The 25,413-nt window shown below is 41.3% G+C and overlaps 1 protein-coding gene across 1 annotated transcript; it reads left to right on the forward strand.

The window, feature by feature from the left end:
• Positions 1-1,973: 1,973 nt before the first annotated feature.
• Positions 1,974-24,751, forward strand: LOC124276138 (solute carrier organic anion transporter family member 2A1-like). Its single transcript, XM_046711811.1, has 14 exons — positions 1,974-2,099; positions 4,871-4,941; positions 5,589-5,911; positions 6,780-7,001; positions 7,978-8,083; positions 15,627-15,748; positions 16,791-16,903; positions 17,952-18,090; positions 18,301-18,496; positions 19,202-19,349; positions 19,734-19,918; positions 20,934-20,998; positions 22,589-22,867; positions 24,444-24,751. Exons 1-14 carry the CDS (start codon positions 2,097-2,099, stop codon positions 24,749-24,751), a joined length of 2,280 nt encoding a protein of 759 aa, XP_046567767.1. The 5' UTR covers positions 1,974-2,096.
• The last annotated feature ends 662 nt before the right edge of the window (positions 24,752-25,413 follow it).

Genomic DNA, 25,413 nt, shown 5'->3' on the forward strand with positions numbered 1-25,413 from the left:
GTTGTGTGGTTAAGTGCATGAGCTAGATCAGAATCAATTATATTTTATAAATATATATGAAAATCTAGCTCATACAGTTTCCAAGAAAGGTATGAAAAACAATACTATTTTTATCAGGTCCTTGATAGCCCAGGGACTGACTGCTGGGTCTGTACCCAGTGCCTACCTGTTCTAAGATGTCCGTAGCCTAGATACTACGGCATTGTGTCCCTGATGGCAACTCTGTATAGGTAATACAGCTGCTTTATAGATACTGGTACACTATCAGCGCTTTGTGGTTTAACACCTCAGTCTGTAGCTATTCTGATATTGATCACGTCTCGAGCTGACAAACGAGTGGATGATGAAATGAGCAACGTCCAATGCCTGCCGTCATCGATTGCTGGGTGCCCTTCTCCAACATATATTTCAACTTGTGGACCTGGTCTGCTTGATAATGAAAATGCAAAAAACAGCGAATGTGTGATATACCCTTGAAGATCCGGGTTGGAATGCTTGTCGTAAGAGGCGACTAACGGGATCGGGTTGTCAGGCTCGCTGATTTCTTGACACATGTCAGCGTATCCAAATTGAGTAGATCGATGCTCATGCTGTTGATCACTGGATTGTCTGGTCCAGACTCGATCATCTACCACCGCCATATAGCTGAAATAGTGCTGAGTACGGCGTAAAATTAAACTCACTCACTTATAAAGTGTGAGCAGGTGTCTAGATGGGTGTCCCTAAACACCCACTGTTAGAGCTGAAGGGTGTTTATTGCCTGGTCAGTCTCAGTTACAAACCGTGTTATGAAATCACTAAAGCAGATAGTTTTTGTATCATTATCATTGATTAAACACACACACACACACACGCACGCATGCATGCACGCACACACACACACACGCACTCAAACCGAAACATGAGTCTCATTAACCAATTCAGACAATGTCCTACTTTTCAGCCGATCCGAACTATGGTTAAACGAAAGTTCAATTCCTTGTTTCAAAAGAAAATGGTATTTACAAATGAATTTTAATTTTAAACTTCAAAATATCGTATTTCTATATTTTATGGCAAGGTTTCGGCAGCATGACGTTAACTAAGACGTCACAGACTGCCCCTGTTTGATGAGGTCGTAAAATTATTCACAATTCATCTGGCTCACTGGTTACACCTGTTATGTGTTCTTTGCGCTTATCAAGTGTATTTTCGTAACGTACAATATGATTCACATAGTATCAAGGCCGTAAAGGACCGCCTAAAGTATTATCAAATAATACTGATTAATAATTATATATCAATTTGAATGAGTTGGTCTCAAAATTCTAGACTGGTTATTGTACTAAGTTGCGCAATAGGATGGAACCCAGTCAGCAGGAAACGCGACTACTGAGAATCAATGTTTTGACTTGACTCCCCCACCTCGCTCACTTGTCCCAAAAGTCATCAAAACACTATGTACCCTTGATCAAACTGGTCACCCTCTGAGTAACCATTTCATGTTTGTTTCATGTATTATCCACCGTTAAAACAGTTCGTCCAAATGCATATCTTGCAAACTTGGCACAAACTTAAGCATAGGAAAGCACTTAGCGTGCATATTTCTTTCTGACCGCATTTGAGGATTTGCATTGTAAGTAAATTAAGGCATCTATAAATGGAGGATGATAGATAAAATGGCGGACAAAACATTCTATTTCTGTATAGTTCTTCATAACCATGATATGGAATGGAGAATTACAAAAGTTCAATGTGGAGCACAACTTTCAGTTAACCTTGAAAAATCCGTGACATTTCGATATCCCATGTGACCAAATAGTGGACGCCTTATTTGGTGACACTGTCTATGTTTCTAGGCAACCAGCTACCCACAACACAAACACACACTGTCTTCACGACATCCAGGTCCTGGGTTATCATCCTTGTAAACAATCACGTGCCGCCCCTCTTTCTGACCTACTGGTGCTTCTGTTTAAGATTTATTGTTGTCCGCTGTCATCCTCGTCACTGAGTTCACTATTCGGAGGGTACGATATTTTTTTAATGAAACTCTGTGAATAAAGCTTTAACGGACGGCCAGAGAAGAAATTCTGTCTTCTGTTTCCATAGTGCAAATGGTAAGTCTTGACAATTTAACTTTCTCAGAGATGAACTATGAAGTTTTAATTCAATGCTACTTCTGTAATTAGGGTCCAAACTTTTCATTTTATTTTGTGAATGAAGGAGCAGAGATATTTCACTGTTTGTGTTTTACAACGATCACACATTTGGGCGCAAAACGTGAGAAGTGTATAGTAATAGTGCGCACTAAAACATCCGTCCCTACGTCAGCACTTTATAGTCGGTCCCTTGGTCAGCACTTTAATGTCGGTCCCTACGTCAGCACTTTATAGTCCACCCCTTGGTCAGCACTTTATAGTCAGTCCCTTGCTCAGCACTTTATAGTCTGTCTCTTGCTCAGCACTTTATGGGCGGTCCGTACGTCAGCACTTTATAGTTGTTTCCTTCGTCAGCACTTTATGGGCGGTCCGTACGTCAGCACTTTATAGTCGGTCCCTTGGTCAGCACTTTATAGTCGGTCCCTTGGTCAGCACTTTATAGTCGGTCCCTTGGTCAGCACTTTATGGGCGGTCCGTACGTCAGCACTTTATAGTCGGTCCCTTGATCAGCACTTTATAGTCGGTCCCTTGATCAGCACTTTATAGTCGGTCCCTTGGTCAGCACTTTATAGTCGGTCCCTTGATCAGCACTTTATAGTCGGTCCCACCGTCAGCACTTTATAGTCCGTCCGTACGTCAGCACTTTATAGTCGTTCCCACCGTCAGCACTTTATAGTCGGTCCCTTGGTCAGCACTTTATAGTCGGGCCCTTGATCAGCACTTTATAGTCGGTCCCTTGGTCAGCACTTTATAGTCGGTCTCTTGGTCAGCACTTTATAGTCGGTCCGTACGTCAGCACTTTATAGTCGGTCCCTTGGTCAGCACTTTATAGTCGGTCCCTTGGTCAGCACTTTATAGTCGGTCCCTTGATCAGCACTTTATAGTCGTTCCCTTGGTCAGCACTTTATAGTCGGTCCCTTGATCAGCACTTTGTAGTCGGTCCCTTGATCAGCACTTTATAGTCGGTCCCTTGATCAGCACTGTATAGTCGGTCCCTTGGTCAGCACTTTATAGTCGGTTCCTTGATCAGCACTTTATAGTCGGTTCGTACGTCAGCACTTTATAGTCGGTCCCACCGTCAGCACTTTATAGTCGGTCCCTTGGTCAGCACTTTATAGTCGGTCCCTTGGTCAGCACTTTATAGTCCACCCTTGGTCAGCACTTTATAGTCGGTCCCTTGATCAGCACTTTATAGTCGGTCCCTTGGTCAGCACTTTATAGTCGGTCCCTACGTCAGCACTTTATAGTCGGTCCGTACGTCAGCACTTTATAGTCGGTCCCTTGATCAGCACTTTATAGTCGTTCCCTTGGTCAGCACTTTATAGTCGGTCCCTTGATCAGCACTTTATAGTCGGTCCCTTGATCAGCACTTTATAGTCGGTCCCTTGATCAGCACTTTATAGTCTGTCTCTTGGTCAGCACTTTATAGTCGGTTCCTTGATCAGCACTTTATAGTTGGTCCCTTGATCAGCACTTTATAGTCGGTCCGTACGTCAGCACTTTATAGTCGTTCCCACCGTCAGCACTTTATAGTCGGTCACTTGGTCAGCACTTTATAGTCGTTCCCTTGGTCAGCACTTTATAGTCGATCCCTTGGTCAGCACTTTATAGTCGGTCCCTTGATCAGCACTTTATAGTCGGTCCCTTGATCAGCACTTTATAGTCATTCCCTTGATCAGCACTTTATAGTCGTTTCCTACGTCAGCACCTTATACTCGGTCCCTTGGTCAGCACTTTATAGTCGGTCCCTTGGTCAGCACTTTATAGTCCGTCCCTTGGTCAGCACTTTATAGTCCGTCCCTTGATCAGCACTTGATAGTCATTCCCTTGATCAGCACTTTATAGTCGTTTCCTACGTCAGCACCTCATACTCGGTCCCTTGGTCAGCACTTTATAGTCCGTCCCTTGATCAGCACTTTATAGTCATTCCCTTGATCAGCACTTTATAGTCGTTTCCTACGTCAGCACCTCATACTCGGTCCCTTGGTCAGCACTTTATAGTCGGTCCCTACGTCAGCACTTTATAGTCGCTCCCTTCGTCAGCACTTTATAGTCATTCCCTTGGTCAGCACTTTATAGTCAGTCCCTTGGTCAGCACTTTATAGTCGGTCCCTTTGATCAGCACTTTATAGTCATTCCCTTGGTCAGCACTTTATAGTCAGTCCCTTGGTCAGCACTTTATAGTCGGTCTCTTGGTCAGCACTTTATAGTCCGTCCCTTGGTCAGCACTTTATAGTCATTCCCTTGGTCAGCACTTTATAGTCGGTCCCTTGATCAGCACTTTATAGTCATTCCCTTGGTCAGCACTTTATAGTCGGTCCCTTGGTCAGCACTTTATAGTCGGTCTCTTGGTCAGCACTTTATAGTCGGTCCCTTGGTCAGCACTTTATAGTCATTCCCTTGGTCAGCACTTTATAGTCGGTCCCTTGGTCAGCACTTTATAGTCGGTCCCTTGGTCAGCACTTTATAGTCGGTCCCTTGGTCAGCACTTTATAGTCATTCCCTTGGTCAGCACTTTATAGTCGGTCATCAGTGTGACTGGCCACCATGTTGTTGGTGTCGTGTTTGTATATAATATAAAGCAAGAGACCAAAACGAAAAGTCACTGATATCCGTAAGTTCGTTAGAGGCATGTTCGTTATAAACCTAGTATATATTGTACCTAATTGTATGTAGAATCAATGGGTTGTTTTCCATATTTTGGTACTAATTGTTTGGTCTGTGTACAGGGTGATGACAAGGAATGCAAGAAGGAAGAAGACCGAGTGACGCATTACGGCTGGGGGCCCTTTAAACCCAGGTAACATGTACGGGTACAACTTACGATATAGATCAGAATCTAGCATATAAAACACCGAGATAACAAACACACCCTGGTGTGTGCTTAAATATACATGTACAAAGATCTGGGCCCATGAGAGAGACATTTATGAGTATTTTTATTTATATCTGTTTTTCTGTGATACTGAAGGAAAAGAGCAGCTCCCTCGGAACAGTGCAAACATACATCAGTGGATTACGTCATTTTCAAATTAGTTGCAACAAATGTTCAAATGACATCATGTTCCTTAGGGATTCCCTGCAAACAATAAAAAAATGGAACAATACATTTAAGTCTATATGTAGTAAAAATACCTTTCCGAGAGAATAACAGAAAATGATGTGATCTACACCCGTGTCCCTATTGTGACTGCTGCTCAACAACCTGTCACGTATATCCCAGCTGAGGGAGCCAATGAAGGTTCGGGTTAAAATTGGTCTTCAGTAACCCATGCTTGTGGGCGACTAACGGGATCGGGTGGTCATGCTCGCTGACTTGATTGACACTTGATTGTATCCCAATTCAGTAGATTGATGCTTGTGACGTCAATCACTGGATTGTCTGGTCCAAACTCGATTATTGCTTGATTATTCCCATGTACAGTACGTTGGTGTATTTTATTCCAGGTTCCTGCAATGGTTCAACACCATGGGGAGTTTCATGTTCTGTATTATCCTCGTGTATGTGGCCATGGGGTTTGCATCAGGTTGGGGAGGAACATCCCTGGAACAGATAGAGAAACAGTTCCACTTGCGGAGCACCGTCATCGCCACGCTAGGCACAGCCAACAGCCTCAGCAGCACCTGCGCCATAGCCTTCGTCAGCTACATCGGCAGCAAGTACAACAAGGTCAAGGCGTTAGCCTTCTCCACGTTTCTGTACGGGGTTGGTCTGGCCCTGAATTCTCTGCCACATTATCTGCTGGAGCCCTACAAGGCCTCCAGTCAAGGTGAGTGTACGACCCTCCTTGGGTGAGCTGAGAGTATTTCATTTACATTATGTGCATCTGTGACATTTAAAGAAGTAAGTGATGTGTGTGAATTAAATGTACCTCTTTTGGTACGCAGTATAATTTAGAGATTTTATCACCTTGTCATGATTTGAACCCTCTGGCTGAGTTTTGACACACGGTGAGTGCACAGCGAAAAGGGAGAGACACTGACTTGAAAATGGAAATCCCAGGTGTGTTTAAGGGAGTGAAGAAGTACACCTGTTTGACTTTAGGAGGCAATCCTGTGTGCCGTTGTACAAAACAACTTTAGCGCTAAGACTGACGTAAGTCTTTGTTAAGGTATGGTTGTTTTGAACAACGGCACCCTGTACAACAGGGTTCTCTCTCGATGTCCTGCACTCAATGGCGGTGGGGTAGCCCAGTGCTTCAAGCGCTTGTTCAATACGCCGAAGCCCCGGGTTCGATTCCCCAATAGAAGTACAGTGCCCATTACAGAGCCCATTTCTAGTGATATTGATGGAATATTGCTAAAAGCGGCGTGAGACCATAATATTCATTCACTCCTGCACTCAATGAATGTCTTACATGGATATAGTGTGGCACAGCGATTAAAGGCTCGCTCGTCCAATCCTAGTGTCCTCCCGCTATAATCACTTACCCTGAATAGAGTGTACCCTCGTCTCATCGGATTCTGATGATAGCACGTGTCTATTTCAAACGAGGTCTTATTTAGCATTTCTATTGACGTAATAGAAATAGGTTTGTTATTATTTAGGAAGCCCGTGAAGATCCCTAATGGGATTTATGCTATTACCTATATCTGCAGGACTTTCTATCCACTAGCAAATGTCTTTGTTGTCTTCAGTAATGAACAGAACGGAAGGGGCATCCATCTGCCCGACCAACGTTTCCTCTGCCTCTAATCACAGCTCCGTTCAAGCAGCACAAGGTGAAGGTCACATGGCCTATTTTCCCATCCTGCTTGTGGGTCACATACTGACGGGTATCGGCAGTTCGCCTATCTTCACGCTGGGGTTCGCCTATATTGACAATAATGCATCTGTTGCCATGGCAGCAATTCTTATAGGTGAGTTTGGCCTACACTTAAAACACCAAACGTTTGTAACAGGTCACATGGACTTGGGGATCTAAGAAGGGGATCTTATCAGAACAGAACCCTTGTGCCAAATGTTTGCATAAGAACGCAATGAACGAACAACTGGGTGGTAGGGCTCTACTGATCGTGTCACTCCTTGGCTTTTCTGACACACAGTTGATCAGCAGCAGCGTGTCATGAGATCGCGGTAGCATCTTTGTCCCTCAGCATTCTGGGCCTAGATTTTCGAAGCTCTCTTAGCGCTAACATAGTCGTAAGTGCCATACATTAACATTAACTTACGACTATCTTAGCGCTAAGAGAGCTTCGAAAATCTAGGCCCAGGATCATTATACAGTTAACTAGGTTATAACGAACATCTTAATACAATACAGCAGATGACATCCATAAAGTAGCCTACCTTTCTTATAATGAACTCGCTTATGACGAGTTGGCGAAATAACAAACTGGCCTTTTTCCGGCATGTGATGTATATTTAGGCGAAATACATAATATCGAAATATTATAACGAACTAAAAGCTGTGGTCCCTTCGTGTAACCGTAGTTTACTGTGCTTGGTCGACCAAATGAAACTTGTTAGGACTCGCCAGGTCTCTTAGATCTGTTCGTTAACACCAGGTACCACCACTATTTCAGAAATTCATATTCACATGCTCGTTATAATGTCGGAATCGTAGAGTAGTCCCTACTGTTAAGCAGAGATTTCATAGAATTTGGGATATGGGTTTGTCACTTTTATTGACACATCTACTGTTAATTATAAGGGTCTGACAATTAATATTTTCCTGTTTTGGTGGGGTCTTCAAATTGTATTTTGATAATACTTGTTTGCTTTTCATACTTGAAATATGTTTTTTTAAATCCGGCTACATCTTTCATATCATTAAACAGTGGACCCTTATTGGTGGATATGTGTTTGTGCTTTGGAAACTGTTTCCTTTTGTAGGAGCATTGAACACCGTGGGAGTCGTTGGTGCAGCGTTGAGCGCCCTGGTTGGTGGGAGCATCATCGAGTACCTGTATGTGGACTTTGACAGAGTGGATACAGACAGGTCGGTGTAGTTCATCATCTGGTTACAGAAAGCTAACATGATGCCACAGGTTACCATATCTACATATGTCTTGATTGCATATTAGATTGTGTAGCCAGAAAAATGTATCAAATTTATGAAATCAAAAACATACGAAGCTAATAATCTGTTTATGATAATAACTTGAAAATATTCAAAGTTTAACCCATACTGCTATTCACTATAGTAATTTAGTAATTGCGTAGGAATATGTAAAGTGAGTGAACCGCCCTATATAGAGGTGTTCAATGACTTGCAACTATGTAAATTTGCATAAACGTTTAAGACAGGAAAATACTTTCAAATAATTTAGGTGACTTTGTACAGTTGTATCTGAGCAACTAAAGACCCACATCGACGTACAGAGCTTACTGAAGTAGTTCCGGCATATTCATCGGACCAGAGGCTCCTTTCACGAAGTAACCTTTACTAAGGTTATAGTACGTTTGGCTATCTAATTGCAATCTAACTCGAAAACTACTAAACATATCCTCAGCAGCAAAAAAACGTCAGTACGAATTCAAAATTAGATAGGCACTGTAATCAAATCATTACAGAAATGAACATAATAAGCGGATCAAAAACATTTTTGTGTACATCTTGACACATCAATGAATAACTCAGCACAATTTCAAGACATTACGTGAACGTTTGCAGTCCATTCAGACTCTTGACTTCAGTATCTAGTGTGACCACCACGAGTGGCAATAACTGCAGCACAGCGTCTATGCATGGAGTGCACCAATCAATTGATAAAGGTCATTGGCACCTGGCACCGTATTGCTGTAGGAAGTCCCGTGTAGCTCTGGCAGTATGGGCCCGGGGGGTTATCATGCTGGAAAATGTTGTTCCGGTGACTGGCGAAATGTGGTATGACGTTGGGTCTGAGAGCTTGTGATGCCGCCTCCTCTCCCTGGACCAAGGTTCTGGAACACCACAGGGCCCACTCTCTTGTTCAGGCCTATTCCACCCCATACCATGATGCTTGCACCTCCCCATGAGTCTCTTTCCATAACACATTGGCCTGAGTAACGCTGGCCACGACGTCGCCATATTCTTGTTCTGCCATCTGTGAACAGAACAGTTCTCCATTGCCTGTATCGCCAGTTTTGGTGTTGTAGGGCAAACTGTAGACGTTCACGCCGATGACGAGGGGCGAGGATAGGTCCACGGTAAGGTCTACGGCAATGGAGGTTCCCGCTGTTAAGACGTCGGCGTAGTGTATCAGTACTGATTGGTCTTCCATGTGTTCCCACTGTCTGGCGTGCTGTTTCGGATGCTTGCATGAAGGGATTCTGTACATGCTGTCGCACAACATGGCGGTCTTGTCGTCTTGTGGTCACCCTTGGTCTGCCAGTACAGGGGCGATCATTTGTGGTGTTGGTGGCCAGGAAACGTTGCTGCAGCCTGTAGATGGTCCGAACGTTGACCTGGAAGTGATTGGCAACGGCTTGTGCAGTGTGGCCAGCTTCAAGTCTCCCTAGCGCCTGGTTCCTCTGAGCCGTCGTGAGTCGCGGCATCCGGCTGACGTTGTAATGTGAATGTTTCAACCAGGTTTGGGGGTGCATTTTAAAGGGCTGGTCCTTGTGAACAGCACGTGCAGCATGAGTTGCATGAAAAACATGGAGAACATCGTACCATCTCCGAGGTCAGGTTGCGTTTTTGATACCATTTCCTGGGTTCCATTCTGAGTTTGGGAAGGAATGTGTTTGCTCAGGTAAAGTTGGAGATGTTGTCAAAAATATACAATGAAAACATTAAATGAGTTTACAGTTATCCGTTTCTGCGAAGGGAAATTCCAAACTGACGTTTCTTTTGCTACTTAGTATATAATGCTCAATGAAACACTGATCATAATCAAAACATCAGACCAACATCTGTGATATTTTTTTTGCAGAATTTATGTCCTAAATATAAAAATGTTGTTTAACAAACTATCATTAAAATTTTGACACAGTTCACTAATTGTTACGAGGGAGGACTGCAAAGAGACGAACAGCCAGGTGTACGCCGAGCACAAAGTTATTGAATCATTTACCTGTGCTGTGCTAAATCCATCCTTTCTCGCACACCCGACTCTCTTTGTACCCTTCTTTCGTAACAAATAGTGAACTGTGTCAAAAAATTAATGATAGTTTGTTAAACAACATTTTCATATTTAGGACATAAATTCTACAAAAAAATATCACAGATGTTGGTCTGATGTTTTGATTATGATCAGTGTTTCATTGAGTATTATTATGTTTAGTAGTTTTCGAGTTAGATTGCAATTCATCGGTCCGATTTTGAGCCAAACGGACTATAACCTTAACTCCCATTCTTTAACATTGCACTAAGGATACCTTAATGACTTACGATCACCTTATAGTGCTTTGTGAAAGGGGGCCCAGGATACAAAGTCTCTTGGGTGGGTAAAGTGCATCGATGTCACTAACAGTGACTGAAATAGACCGATCCAGTCCGGGCCGATAAGCCCCGCCCACTTCGTTTTTGACGTTAGGGGGGACAACCACTGACAAATCACAATGGCGTCACCGCCGGCTAAACGTTAGTGATTGCGAGCGTTGTTGATGAATTCTGCTTGTGATACTTTGGTGTCCGTCGTTTGTGAATGTTATTTAAAGAGGCAAGTTATACGTATGTGATTTTTAATGTATTTTAGCTGGCAGATTGCAAATGGCGAGTGAAAATGAGTTACATGCCCGATGAACAATCGCCTCGACTAGCTGCTGAGACTGTAGGAAGCGTAATTTCTTTCGAATCAATTAATCTATCTGGCAATTCACCTTCGTCACAGATATTAGCAGGAGAAAGGTAACTGAATTTTGTTGTTTGGGTTTATAATTTTATAAAACTCGGGAACACAACCACATGTTCATGTTGCAGATCGTTTCGGTATCTATAAATAGATTATCAACACTGCGCGGGGCGCCTTTACTTATCCGTTGGCGTTGTTCAAATTTAGTTCAATAATCTGAAAACATGGGTTTCTATCTTTTAATGAATGAAGAGAATGGTAAATAAAAAGCAAAAAATATTTCCCGTCTACTACTTCATGCATCTTATTTGTCTGTATATTATTAATGTAAACAAATCAATCACATCATAACCTATTTGATCTTTTTTGGAAATCTGGAAAAGATAATTGGGCTTGTAAACAGTATGTTTCCATGGACGTGTCTGGACATACCCAGAAGTAAATATTCAACAGCTGATCTGCAGCAACTCTCAGTAAAGTTTCTCTCTTCAAAATCTTTACACCATGATAAAATGACACTGAATATAAGGAAATCATATTTGTAATCATCATTTCCATTTTATTTTTCTATATGTACTTTGTTGTGGAATCCTAATTTACATACAAACTTCCACAATACTAGACTTCATGAACTGCCATCGTTTATGTACAGGTATGTCACAGCACCAGAACACAAAGAAGATCCAAGATACAGTCTGCACCTGTACACTAGCTAAGCCATCTTCCAGAAATAGGAAACATGTGATGCAAAATCTTGGAACAGAGGATCGATCCATAGTTATCCGAACAATTAACTAGCATTGAAATAGAATGTTACACAAATGTAGATCTATTGTTTCTTCATCAGAGATGTTTAACTGCTAACTACCAGTGTAAATAAGGTGCAAAGAAACTATCCTATGTTCAAAGCTTTTTGTCAATACAATTACATATTGACATTATTGCTTCTTAAACAATGATAATCTTTGTTTCATTAGATCTGAGACCATATCCCTAGACATAACACTGATTTTGATCTATTTCCTTTTCTGAGATACTTACTGGTGCCATAAAAATTATAGTAAAGTTGATTCAAAATTTGGTAAAAGTCATAACAAAGGTTTAGGAAAACAGACATGAAAATGTCCTGAAGCCTTCACCTCCTACAAACCAGTGTGCAATTTAATATGAAGCTCATCTTCCAAATAACCATCAACAAACCTTGAACAATTTGTCCAAATCCATCATCTTAATAAACACTAACTTTTGCTAAGAATCAAATATTAGTAACCTCCTAAAACACTGATGATTTATCAGAAGAATTACATCAAATATGGGTTAAATATATGTTTCAATATTTATTCCCTTACATGAAAAGTCAACTGAGACTTTTGTAAGTTATTCTGTACCAGGACTGGATAATGCCTGACCAGGATGTGACCAAAACGTAGCCTTTTCTTTTTCAAATTCTCTGGATGTTGAAAAAACTTTAATGAGTTATGATACTAGCAATCACTTTCAGAATTATCTTCTTAGGTAAATGTAGTATTTAAAAAACCCATCTAAAAGCAGGAGCCAAGAAACTAAATTAATACCAAGTGATTGTCCTGCCATGATATGTATGGTGTTTGTTTGCCTAGTTCTGTCTTAAAATCATAAGAATATGTCAATCAATTAAATAATTATTTATTATTGATTAGATTTTTATTAATTTTATTACCCTTCCACGTTTACTAAAAAAAGCAAGATGTTAAAACATACCTTGCTATCACTTCCAGTGAATTTATCAAAATTACAGTTGTAATATTACTCCTAAAATGTACCAATATATGTGAATAATTTATGTGGTAACAAAACTTCAAATAATGTTCTCATATTTAAGATATACACTTTTTTTCACTCCGTCCAATACTCCAGAAAGTCACTGTTCTTCTCACATAGTTTTCGTATTCGATCAACCTGGAGGAAGGTTATTCAGTTCAAAGTCCCATGCAACTCTTTATAAAAAAATCTGAAATATTTAAAGCATGGTTTTATAGGCACTCATATGAATTAATTTTGATACTTGGATATGGCATGATAGGCAACTGCTGACACTGACAATATTTCCGTTTGAATATAAAATATTACTCCTCGAATATTTCGCTCTGTTAACAAGATACTGTAGGCCTTCGGATTGTGCTTATGAAACTTAAAAACATCCTAAAATGTGTGACAAATTGAAGAATATCTAAGAGCGAACGGGACAATATCCGCCACATTGTTCTTTCATGTAACAAGTTTGATATTTCGGTTGACCCTAACCGAAATGAGGATTTATTTACATTGTGTCACGGCTTTCTCGCCTGTCTCATTTGAGCCTTATGGCGTACCAACTCAATGCCTAGTAGTGACTAAAAACGTTAAGCAAAAACATTTTTGTAGTTACAAGAATTGTCCGTGTTTATAACACTTGCAAAGTCTTAAACTGCTATTTGTTGTCATCAATTGGTAATGATTTTGACCATGTGCAAAAGTGTGGAAATTCGTGCAAATTCTCATCAGCAGGCAGACGTAGGTTTCCTGAACGATGGTGCAGACATTTAACTGATCGTCAGGCCTATCGCGTTTCTTGATCCGCCTCCATTTTTGTTGTCTTGACCGTAATGGTTTGGTTAAGGTACACATCAAATCGCAGCAATATGTAATAAATATAGCGAGTGTAAGTGGCATAATTCGAAGCACATCGCTTCGGATGCATCGTTTGACCCGGAAATAAGTCTGACAAATCCACACAGCGCGCCCGGCCTGCTGATTGGCCAAAATTGACGCATGCGCCAGTTTTGATTGACAGACTGGATCGGTCTATTTAGAGAATATATAAACACAATATTGGAACAAAAGTATATGTGCATATTTGAGCACACAACCCCAAAGAGTATTTACATAAATAACTTTAATTATATAACCCAAAAGAATCGTCACACCCCTCCTATCAGAGGATTTACATAGGGCCCCACCTGAGGTGAGGTGAAAGTCACATTAACTTTAAGGGCCAATGGGAAATATAAAAAATACATATATATACACAAAGTGGGGCAAAATTTATACCCAACACATTTGGAATATATGAAAACCGGTTTGATTAATATAAACAATAGCCACGACGGGACACCTGGCCTGTACGACACATGTGGCTAAGGGAAATGGGGTATGACTGCCTGTTGGATGATCATACTAGTCAATATGAGGCTAGCTCCAACAGAACGTCAATACACCCAGTAGGTACACCACTTGGGGCTACCCAGAATAAACACCTAATTATAGTAAATAAATTGATAATATGTAATAACGGATATTACATGATTTATATTACTACAATTTGTAGGTATATTATTGGCCATATAATATAATACGTTATATTATTATTGAATAAACTGTGACTTCACTTTCACATCAAGTGGGGAAAACATACTAAAACATGATTGATGTAACAACATGTAGAAATATTACGTTTGATGATACGCGTAACGCCAGACGCGAAGAGAACGAGAAAATAATCTTGTTCAGAAAATAAACAATATTCAAATGCTGAATATGCTATTACCCATCAGAAGCACTTTACAGATATACTTGATAAAGTGACATGAGATGATGGTAGGCTTTTGCTATGTTAGAATAAACATGAAGCAGACGACGGACCCTAGGTTTGTTTACATCCGGTGCAGCCATTTTGTAATGGAGCCGGACGGGAGCCGGAGAATGCCGAGGAGAGCCGAGGACAGCCCAGGCTGTGTGCTGCTCAGTGGAGAGGTCAGCACTGGTCAGTGAGCATGACCGCCACAAATTGGTTCCAGCTGATACCGTGATACTCTAACTGAGCACATGGTTTGGAAACCGGGACAGTGATACAGCCACTTTTTAATTTAGAATAAAATGGCAAAAGAGTTCTGTTGTTAACAGCAACAAGTTGTAAATAAATGGAATTTTGAATTTAGCAATGAGCTAGAGACAATTTTGACTGGCAGGTCAACTAAGCAAATTAATGCTAAACACACAAAGTACTTTACTAAAATGAATTTCTAGATGAAAATATATTACAATGAGTACATGTCATTTATTCTTGCCATCGAGTGCACGTTTGGACAGTCACAGATGAATGACCTTTCGCCAGTTTGGCACAGCAAGAATAATTGATGACAGTGACCCAACACTTGTTTTAATTGTGATTTATCAAATTAAATAATGCATTAATCTAAAAGCCGCAGATAATTACTTATCCTGCTAACAACATAACTATGCATTGGAATTTTATAAAGAAGACCCAGTTGCAATATGGAAGCAAACTGAGGTTCTTACCTAAAAAACAAGCTGGCTTGTTGTCACCTCGACAGTGCAGGCAGAAAGAGGAAGATTTCAGGCTTGGGGGTCCCACGCTCCCTCTTGCCCCTGTCATGTGACATCATAGCCCCTGGGGATTGGCTAAAAAACTGTTTCTATGGAGACCATGGCACCAGTGCCTTGAGCCCCAGAACCCTATCAGATAGCTGGTAAAGGGCAGGATATTGGGCTACTTGTGCAAAAGACTAGGACAAAATATCCAGCCTTTACATAACCAGGGGGAAATGACTTTTTGTTCCAAACACCATTGGCATATGGCATTATATCCAGTTTGGCATTAAAACCAGGGTATTATATAAGCAGGAAATCCGTTCTGGCAAAAACATGGCATTATATCCAGGGTTGACTGAATCTGTCCATACAAGTTTCTATCACACATTTATTTTCTTTTGTTTCTCATGGTCATAGCTTGCCGTTTGACGCCCGGGATCAACGGTGGGTGGGAGCGTGGTGGATTGGATACATCATCACTGGAATCATCATCACCGTCATCTCACTCCCCCTCTCAGGATTCCCCAAATACTTCTCCAGTGAGTCATGCCCGTGCATATTAGTTGGTAGAGAGAGTGAGTGAATAACCAGAGTATCACGTCACATCTAGCAGTATACTAGCCATATCACCAGCGAGGGACAAGGCTTCACACATCGTGCGTAGCTGGAGGATCGAACCCGGGCCTCAGGGATGACGAGCAAACGCTTTCACTACTAGGCTGCCGTACCTCCTATATATTCTAAAGCATACACTTTGATGTTATATAACTGATAAATGAAATGATTTTGTGTTTCAAAATGCTATATACCAGTTCTTTCCTTCCCTCGTATGTACATAGTAAACAAGTAACATATCTTCCAACCCTGATGCTTTACAAGTGCTTCAGGTTAGCCCGTGTCGTTACATGCTGTAGTTCCCGGTATTACCACTGTCACTCCAGGGTTCATTGAATGAGAAAGCTTGAATAACTGGTATATCAGATAAAGTTCAGTTGTCAATAAATTGACGAACAAAAGAATATTTACTATAGTTTAAAGTCAATTTCGTTTAAAAACACAAAAGAATGAAGAAATATTTTTGAAAAAAAACCCCAACAATTCTCAATGAAATCAACAATAAATAGTCATACATTAACTGATGTAGGTGACAGGTGCACGAATTAAGGTGCCGTTGCAAAAACAAGCTTTTACTGTACTGGACCATGGGCATACACAACTATATTGCTCCCGATCATTGATGTGTCACATTTATTGCATGTATGACCATCACCTAATCATATCCAAATGCGTGGTGCTTTATTAATGGTCATGTGTATATATGTGAATAAGCTCAACGCCTAGTGTTCGGGAAGCAAGGGAAATAATCGACTTTACCCGTCAGTTTATTTTGTTTACTTACAGTGAATGAGTGAGTTTAGTTTTGCGCAGCTTTTAGCAAGATACCAGCAAAATTACGGCGGGGGACACCAGAAAGGAGCTTCACACATTGTACCATGTGGGGAATCGAACCCGTGTCTTCGAAGTGGCCAGCTGCCCGTTTACTGAGAGAGATGATACAGAGCTGATTTATTGACATTTCAGACAGTCCTCATCGAGATGAATTGGAAAAAAGCGCTCAGGAGAAGGTCCCTAAAAACCTGTTGTCCTATCTCAAGAAAGCTGTCACAGACTTTTTCAAGGCATTCTTTAAACTTGTAAGTACATCTATTGGTCGGTAACCGGTACGGATTTGTGTATCTCATGTTTGTCAAGTATACGAAGGGCATGTCCTTCGTGGCATTTCATGACTACTGCATATTCAAAACGATCTTCCAGTCATCATTATACTCAATACACAGCTTACTTACCCAATTTGACCCGTGAAGATTCGAGTTATAGTTGGTCTTCAGCAACCCATGTTTGTCCAAGAAGAGACTCTACTTGTCGAAAGAGCCAACAACCGGAATCGGGTCCACTGACCTACCTGGTTGAGGTAGGTTGTTTCGCATGTTAGTGAGTGTGATGTTCATGATTGAGTGAGTGAGTGGGTAAGTATGGTTTTACGCCGCTTTTAGCAATATTCAAGCAATATGACGGCGGGAGGGGAACACCAGAAATGTGCATCACACATTGCACCCATCTGGGGAATCAAACCTGGGTCTTCGGCGTGACGAGCGAACGCTTTTGCCACTAAGCTAGCCCACTGGCCCTAACACTCCTGCTGTCTTCTCCAGACTCGATCATTTACAGAGCACCGGCTTTAAAGTAGAATATTTTCTTTGTTGATTGCTTAACGCCCACTCAGCAATATTCCAGCTATATGGCGACGGTATGTAAATAATGGAGCCAGACAATCCAGTGACCAACAGTTTGAGCATCGATCTAAGCAATTGGGATACGATGGCAGCTTACTTTACGTTCGTTCATGATTGGAGTTGTATAAGGGAGTGTTTGATTTCTTTGCTTGTCATTTCACGCCGCACTCAGCAATATTCCAGCTACATGTATATGACGGCGGCCTAGACCAGACAATCCAGTGATTGACATCATGAGCATCGATCTACGCAATTGGGATACCATGACATGCGTCAACCAAGTCAGCGAACCTGACAACCCGATCCAGTTAGTCGCCTCTTACGAGAAGCATGGGTTACTGAAGATCAATTCCAACCTGACTTTTCGCGGGTACAGAAATACAGACGAATGTAGCCTTAAACCAAACAAATGTATTGTGTGTTGGAAAAGACTGTGGTTTTATTTCAGGTGTTCGATTTGGAATTCATGTTCATCAGTGTGGCCGGAGCAATAGAAGGTGTGGCTGTGAACGGAATGGCAATGTTTGCCTTCAAGTTTATAAACCATGAATATGGTATGGACTATGAAACAGTCGGATATATTGTAGGTAAGACATATTCCCAGTGAATGGGTTAGTGAGTGGGTGAGTGTTTTGATGAGTGAGGGGTAAGTGTCCTTGTGTGAGGGGCATTTCTGGGTAAACGAGTGAGTGGAGCTCTGACGGTCCGCATATCCCGTTAATGCTTTAACGCAGTCACGTCCGTAGGCATAAAACATTCGAATTTTGAATAATTATAAATGTGTCTGTTTCAAACAGGTACAAAGGCCATCGTTGGGTCAGTTGGTTACGTCCTGGCCGGGTACCTGATAAAGTGGTTCAAGCTCGACTTGCTAGGGATGGAAAGAATGGTCACCGGTCTGTTCGTGCTTGCCACAGTGTTAGGCCTCTGTCTCTTTGCTGCATGTCCTGATATCCAGATGATTGGTCTTGATCTGCCCTATCCTGGAGACAGGTAGGGTCATTAAAGAGGGAGGGGGATTACAGGATATGTTGCTCAGCTGGTTGAACATTGCGATAAATGTCAAGAGGAACTTGGAACAACAACAGGGATGTTTATAGTCTGTCTCACAGTCCCTGAACCACATTACTGTCCCTACTGCCAAGCCCTATCTGCAGTGCTAATGCCCTAAATGCCCTAAGCAAGATTAGATTTCCTCAGGTTCAGGAATCTGACTCTCTGGTCTCCCTGGGGCCCCCTTTTCAATTCAAATTGGCTTGTTTGTTACTATCAATATTACATATATTCAGAGACTAAGCGTTAGTCTAGGATGTTTATCACTGTGTTCGCAAGTGCTACAACACACATTTGAACTCATAGCGAATCAGTGTAAAGACGGGATTCATGATCACTATCTCAACAAGGTCATTCTGCCTTTCTGTTTACTAATTTACCCTTTACTAATTTACCGTTCCTGTTCCGTCAAGCCTGGCTGATGGATGGACCGATTCTCTTCATTTCTGAATGTCTCCTTGCGTTCTCTTTCCTGGAGCTGACTAAAACTACACTAATAGATTACAATAGTAAATCTAAATATTTTAATGATTTTCCGACTTTCAATCAGTCAATTTCATCCTGTAACTCTTTGAGGCAGTCTAGACAGCATTAGAGATACAGTTGTAATGGTAAGGATCATGTCATTTGACCCTCTCGTTCCAGCGATGTGTCAGGCTTCCTCGCGTCCTGTCAAGGTCAGTGCCAGTGTGAAGGTCAGACGTTCAGTCCTGTTTGTAGCAGCAACGGCCTCGTCTACTTCTCCCCCTGCCACGCAGGTTGTCTGGGCAGCAGCAGCGATGGGGATGTCATGGTAGGAGCATTTCTAGTTATGTACGTTCGTGTGTGTTGTTGGGGAAATGGTATTAACCTGGGCCTAGATTTTCGAAGCTCTCTTATCGCTAAGATAGTCGTAAGTGCCATACATTAACATTAACTTACGACTATCTTAGCGCTAAGAGAGCTTCGAAAATCTAGGCCCAGGATTAGGAAGTTGTGTGGACATGTTTGCACTCTCTGAAGTATTCCGGATTAAGTAATTGTGAAGAGATGTGTCCTCTAACTTTTACCCTGAAATATGTAGTTATGCAGAGATGTACTCACTAACTGGTATCCCGGATGATGTAGTTGTGTAGAGATGTTTGCACTATCATGTTCCTGCTGGAGAAGCTGCTACTAAGTCGACCTTGTATTGCAGACTTACACCAACTGCAGCTGTATAGCAGCTGGGCTCAATACAACTGTGACAGATGCTCTGGCCACCGCCACCGCGGGTAAATGTACCACCGACTGCTGGCAAGTGTACCTCGTCATGCCCTGCTTGTTCCTGGTCTACATCATCATCATCACTTGCGCCACTTTCTCTACTTTTACAACACTCAGGTAGGTGCAGCATCATGCTTCTGTCACTTGTATCATTAAAACAAACACGGTATCTTCTTGAGTTGGTATAACCTTTCTGAAACTGAGCACACATGGGATGGAGCAATCTTCTCTCCCTCTTCTCTAGTGTCTGTAACTTGAGTAAACTTAGGTTGCAGTCAATCTCTACCTCTTCTCTAGTGTCTGTAACTAAGTACACTTAGGTGCAGTCCTGTCTCCCTCTTCTCTAGTGTCTGTAACTAAGTACACTTAGGTGCAGTCCTGTCTCCCCTCTTCTCTAGTGTCTGTAACTAAGTGCACTTAGGTGCAGTCCTGTCTCCCTCTTCTCTAGTGTCTGTAACTAAGTACACTTAGGTGCAGTCCTGTCTCCCTCTTCTCTAGTGTCTGTAACTAAGTACACTTAGGTGCAGTCCTGTCTCCCTCTTCTCTAGTGTCTGTAACTAAGTACACTTAGGTGCAGTCCTGTCTCCCTCTCTCTAGTGTCTGTAACTAAGTACACTTAGGTGCAGTCCTGTCTCCCTTTTCTCTAGTGTCTGTAACTAAGTACACTTAGGTGCAGTCCTGTCTCCCTCTTCTCTAGTGTCTGTAACTAAGTACACTTAGGTGCAGTCCTGTCTCCCTCTTCTCTAGTGTCTGTAACTAAGTGCACTTAGGTGCAGTCCTGTCTCCCTCTTCTCTAGTGTCTGTAACTAAGTACACTTAGGTGCAGTCCTGTCTCCCTCTTCTCTAGTGTCTGTAACTAAGTACACTTAGGTGCAGTCCTGTCTCCCTCTATAATTATGTGTATTATATGTATGTTGCCACGTTTTTCGTGTGTACAGAGTTTACCTATGGTGTATATTTCAGGGCGCTCTATTGTTAATAATTGTTGAAATGTAACGTTTTGTCGCCTAAAGTGACGGATCAGTATAAGATGTGTTCATTTGCTGTGATATATATTTAGTGTTTGACAATCTTGGCAATGGTAATAACTCATTTATCTGAAATTCGTCAACTTTTTTTTCTTATTGCACAGGTGTGTGGAACAAGATCTCCAGGCATTTGCTCTTAGTATAAAAATGATATTAATGGCGGTAATAGGTAAGGGTTTTTTAAATAGATCTTTTATGCTGATCTTTTAACACTGAAATCATGATGCAAGAAATGTGAGTGAGTATGGTTTTACGCCGCTGTTAGCAATATTCCAGCAATATCACGGCGGTGGACACCAGAAATGGGCTGCACACATTGTACCCATGTGGGCAATCGAACCCGACCTTCGGCGTGACGAGCAAACGCTTTAACCACAAGCCTACCCCACCGCCCCAAGAAATGGAGAATGAACTATAAACGAGTTATATATACTGACGTACATAGGAAAGTATTGGGATTATTTTTTAAACAACGTACATGTTTTGACTTACCAGGCACAAACATTGTGTATGTATTGCAAAAAAAACACAATTAAAACACCATTCAAAATGCTAACGTTGTTTTTTGGAAATACAATGTAGTCTTAAAAAATCTGGTGTGTGCTTTCTTCTGTGCGTCAGTTTAGATGCTACACACTAACTGATCCCTTTCAGGAGAAAGAGTTCCACGTTTATTGATCAAACAGGCTTGCATCATTCATATAAGGCCGTAAGGCAAATATTCTCGTTTCTCATTACCACCCGACCCTAAGATTTTGTTTTGATTTTTTACACTAGAGAAAATGCAACTTTGACTCTCAAAATGTGCATGCATTATTCACACTTCTAAGTTTTGATTTTCTATCGAGGAAAAGGTGTAAATTTCCTCAGAAATGAATGTAAAAAAAAATCCTCCCGCCGGACCCATATGTTTTTTAAAAAGTGATGAGAAACAATAATATTTTGTTCGATTTTTTTCGAATTATTTGTCGCTTATTTTTTAACATTCTTCTAACTATTTCTGATGACAAGAAAAGGGTACTTCCGGAACAGGTGCCGCAGGTGCCCCGTCTTTTGATTGGTCAAAGCGAGTCACGTGATATGTAAATAGATAAAAGTAAGGACCCTCGATTCTGATTGGTCAGTGGATGTGACGTCACATCATTCAAACGATGTGAACAAACGGGCACCATAGACAAGTTATCATAATAGTTCATCTAGATAAGATCAATATGTGTCATTTATGGTATTGATTAGTTAAGATACATGTTGTAACACGTCAATCTAGAAGTGTGAGAGAGCGTTCTATCGACACCTAAATAGATGATGATGATGGTGATGATGTGTGAATGCAATGATGAATGTCAACTATCTAAATACAACCATCGCCTAAATAGCAGTTGTAATGTCACACATCGGCAAGTTGGTTTTAACTCCGTCATGTTTCACTTCCGCAAATTTAAACCAATTCAAACAGTTTTAAAACCAACAACGTTGGGATATTTTAAAAGAAAGAAAGAAAACAAGGATAGCTATATTCAGGGTAAAAATATGTTTATTCTGAATCCTGAAACAGGGTTGTTCTTCATCAGAGTCTTTTTCTATAATCCTCCTTCTCTTGGGGTATTTTCGGGGGTATAAAGGCACTGATCTCTTCTTTGCCATGATTTCACTCCCCACGTCCGTCTGTACCCCGACGTTTTCAATTTACGTCAATTTTAATTACAATTTACGTTTTTTTACATTTTACGTCGTAACACACTTGTTTCTATACTTTCAGGGAGCATCCCCGCCTCTGTGGTAGTGGGCGTGGTGGTCGACTCGGCCTGTGAGCTGTGGGGAGGGGCGGAGGGGGCTCAGTTCTGTCAGCTTTACAACAAGGAGGCTTTAGCTGTGGGAATCGCCACCATGTGGCTCAGCGTCGGCATCATCGCTTGCACCTTCATGTTCCTGGCATCACTTGTCAACCTGTGGAAGAAGAAGAAGAGGGCGAACAAGGAGAGTACCGAGATGAACGATGCTGGTGGTTGTGATGAGAAACATAACGGAGCAGTGGAGGGTGATGTTCACGTAAGTTCACCAGAATGATCAAGTCGATATATTTAATCGTCCGATATGAACGAACCTTCTGTGATATTGATGGACAGTAAACAATACAAAGATCCTGAATACAAGAATGTACAATAACTAACCATAATACAAATATGGAAGAAATAACTGACAGTTGCGGAAAACTACTGCAAAAAGACACTGGGGATGAACACAAACGAGAACTTGATCTACCTTTACAGACATACATGTCATTTCAACAGCAATTGCGCCTATGATTAACGGATATTTCAGTTGCCTGTCCAATGATGGCTAGGTATATGGCCAAATAAAAACTGCTTTTCATCTTACGTTTAATAGAAATTGTAGAAAGACCAAATTATTATAATTACGAAAACCATTATCAACAGAACAGAGAGGTTGGTCGCCTTGAAACCAAAGGACGACATTTGATAACAAGCTACCCAAGAACAGCCACAAGCCCTTGTGTCTTTGCGGGGATTACAAAAGGTCATGATGTATTGTACTGCACGAAGGATTTCGAATCGGGGGTCATCTCAAAAATAATATTAAATATTGTTTTAGTCTTTAATCCTCGCAAAGGCACGAGGGCCTGTGAGAACAACCGGTGAAGATCAGGGTTAGAATTGGTCTCCAGCAACCAGCAACCAGCAACCAATGCGTGTCGTAAGAGGCGACTAACGGGATCGATTGATCAGGCCCGCTGACTTGTGTATATTGCGTATATTGATGCTCATGCCGTTGATCATTTGGTTGTCTGGTCCAAAATTGATTATTTACAGAACGTTGCCATATAGCGGGAATACTGCTGAGTTCGGCGTTATACAGCAAACAAACAAACGAAAACCCATGAACGGAAGCGTGAGTCAAATGTAATTGGTGGGTAATCGACACTATAAAATATATAAATATTCTCCAGGTCTGCTTCTTAGGTTTTTTTTGTTGTTGTTTTGTTTGTTTTTGTTTTGTTTTGTTTGGTTTTTTGTTTTGTTTTGTTTTTTGGGTTTTTTTGTTTGTTTTTGTTTGTTTGTTGTTGTTGTTGTTTTGGGGGTGTTTGGTTTGTTTTGGGGCGGGGGTTTGGGGGTGTTTGTTGTTTGTTTTTTGCTGTTTTGCTTCTTTTGTTTTGTTTAGTTTGGTTGTTTTGGGTTGTTTGTTTTGGGGGTTAGGGGGTATTTTCTTGGGCGGGGGAGGAGGGTGTTCGTTCAGTTTGTTTTTTGTATGTAGTTTTGGTTTGTTTTATAGCATTACATGTGATGTGCAGGGACATTACACTGCATTAAAATTGAATAAATGCGCCGTTTGTGTCTTTATAAATGGCACGTTACAATTTGGGCCTCTAAGTTGTGAAGAGTACATATTTGACCACTACAAACTTTCACCGCAACTTACCATTTTCTTTACGATTATGGCTGTAAAAGGCATATTTAATGGTACATTTTGCAAACATATACTTGTATCATTTACGTCAATTTTATTACAATTGTGACACTACGATTAAGTTTTTAAACGTTTCGACAAAATACATTCACAGTGGTGTCGTAACACCCTTGTTTCTATACTTTCAGGTAGCATCCCCGCCTCTGTGGTAGTGGGCGTGGTGGTCGACTCGGCCTGTGAGCTGTGGGGAGGGGCGGAGGGGGCTCAGTTCTGTCAGCTTTACAACAAGGAGGCTTTAGCTGTGGGAATCGCCACCATGTGGCTCAGCGTCGGCATCATCGCTTGCACCTTCATGTTCCTGGCATCACTTGTCAACCTGTGGAAGAAGAAGAAGAGGGCGAACAAGGAGAGTACCGAGATGAACGATGCTGGTGGTTGTGATGAGAAACATAACGGAACAGTGGAGAGTGATGTTCACGAAAGTTCACCAGAATGATCAAGTCGTGGGTCAATACAAGACTTTACATTCAATTGTCCATCAGATATGAACGATTTCATGTGACCTTCTGTGATATTGATGGACAGTAAACAATACAAAGATCCTGAATACAAGAATGTACAATAACTAGAAATAATACAAATATGGAAGAAATAACTGACAGTTGCTGAAAACTTCTGCAAACTGACACTTGGGATGTACACAAACGAGAACTTGATCTACTTTTACAGACATACATGTCATTTCAACAGCAATTGCGCCTATGATTAACGGATATTTCATTTGCCTGTCCAATGATGGCTAGGTATCTAGCCAAATAAAAACTGCTTTTCATCTTAGGTTTAATAGAAATTGTAGAAAGGCCGAATTATTATGAAGACCATTATCAACAGATCAGAGAGGTTGGTCGCCTTGAAACCAAAGGACGACATTTGATAACAAGCTACCCTAGAACAACCGGTGAAGATCCGGGTTAGAATTGGTCTTAGCAACCAGTGCGTGTCGTAAAAGGTGACTAACGGCATCGATTGGTCAGGCCCGCTGACTTGGTTGATACATGTCATCGTATTCCCATTGCGTATATTGATGCTTATGCTGTTGATCACTGGGTTGTCTGGTCCAGAATCGATTATTTATAGAACGCCGCCATATAGCTGGAA

This window comes from Haliotis rubra, unplaced genomic scaffold (genome assembly GCF_003918875.1).
Source record: "Haliotis rubra isolate DU_JTF1 unplaced genomic scaffold, ASM391887v1 Scf206, whole genome shotgun sequence".
Taxonomy (NCBI): Eukaryota; Metazoa; Mollusca; class Gastropoda; order Lepetellida; family Haliotidae; genus Haliotis; species Haliotis rubra.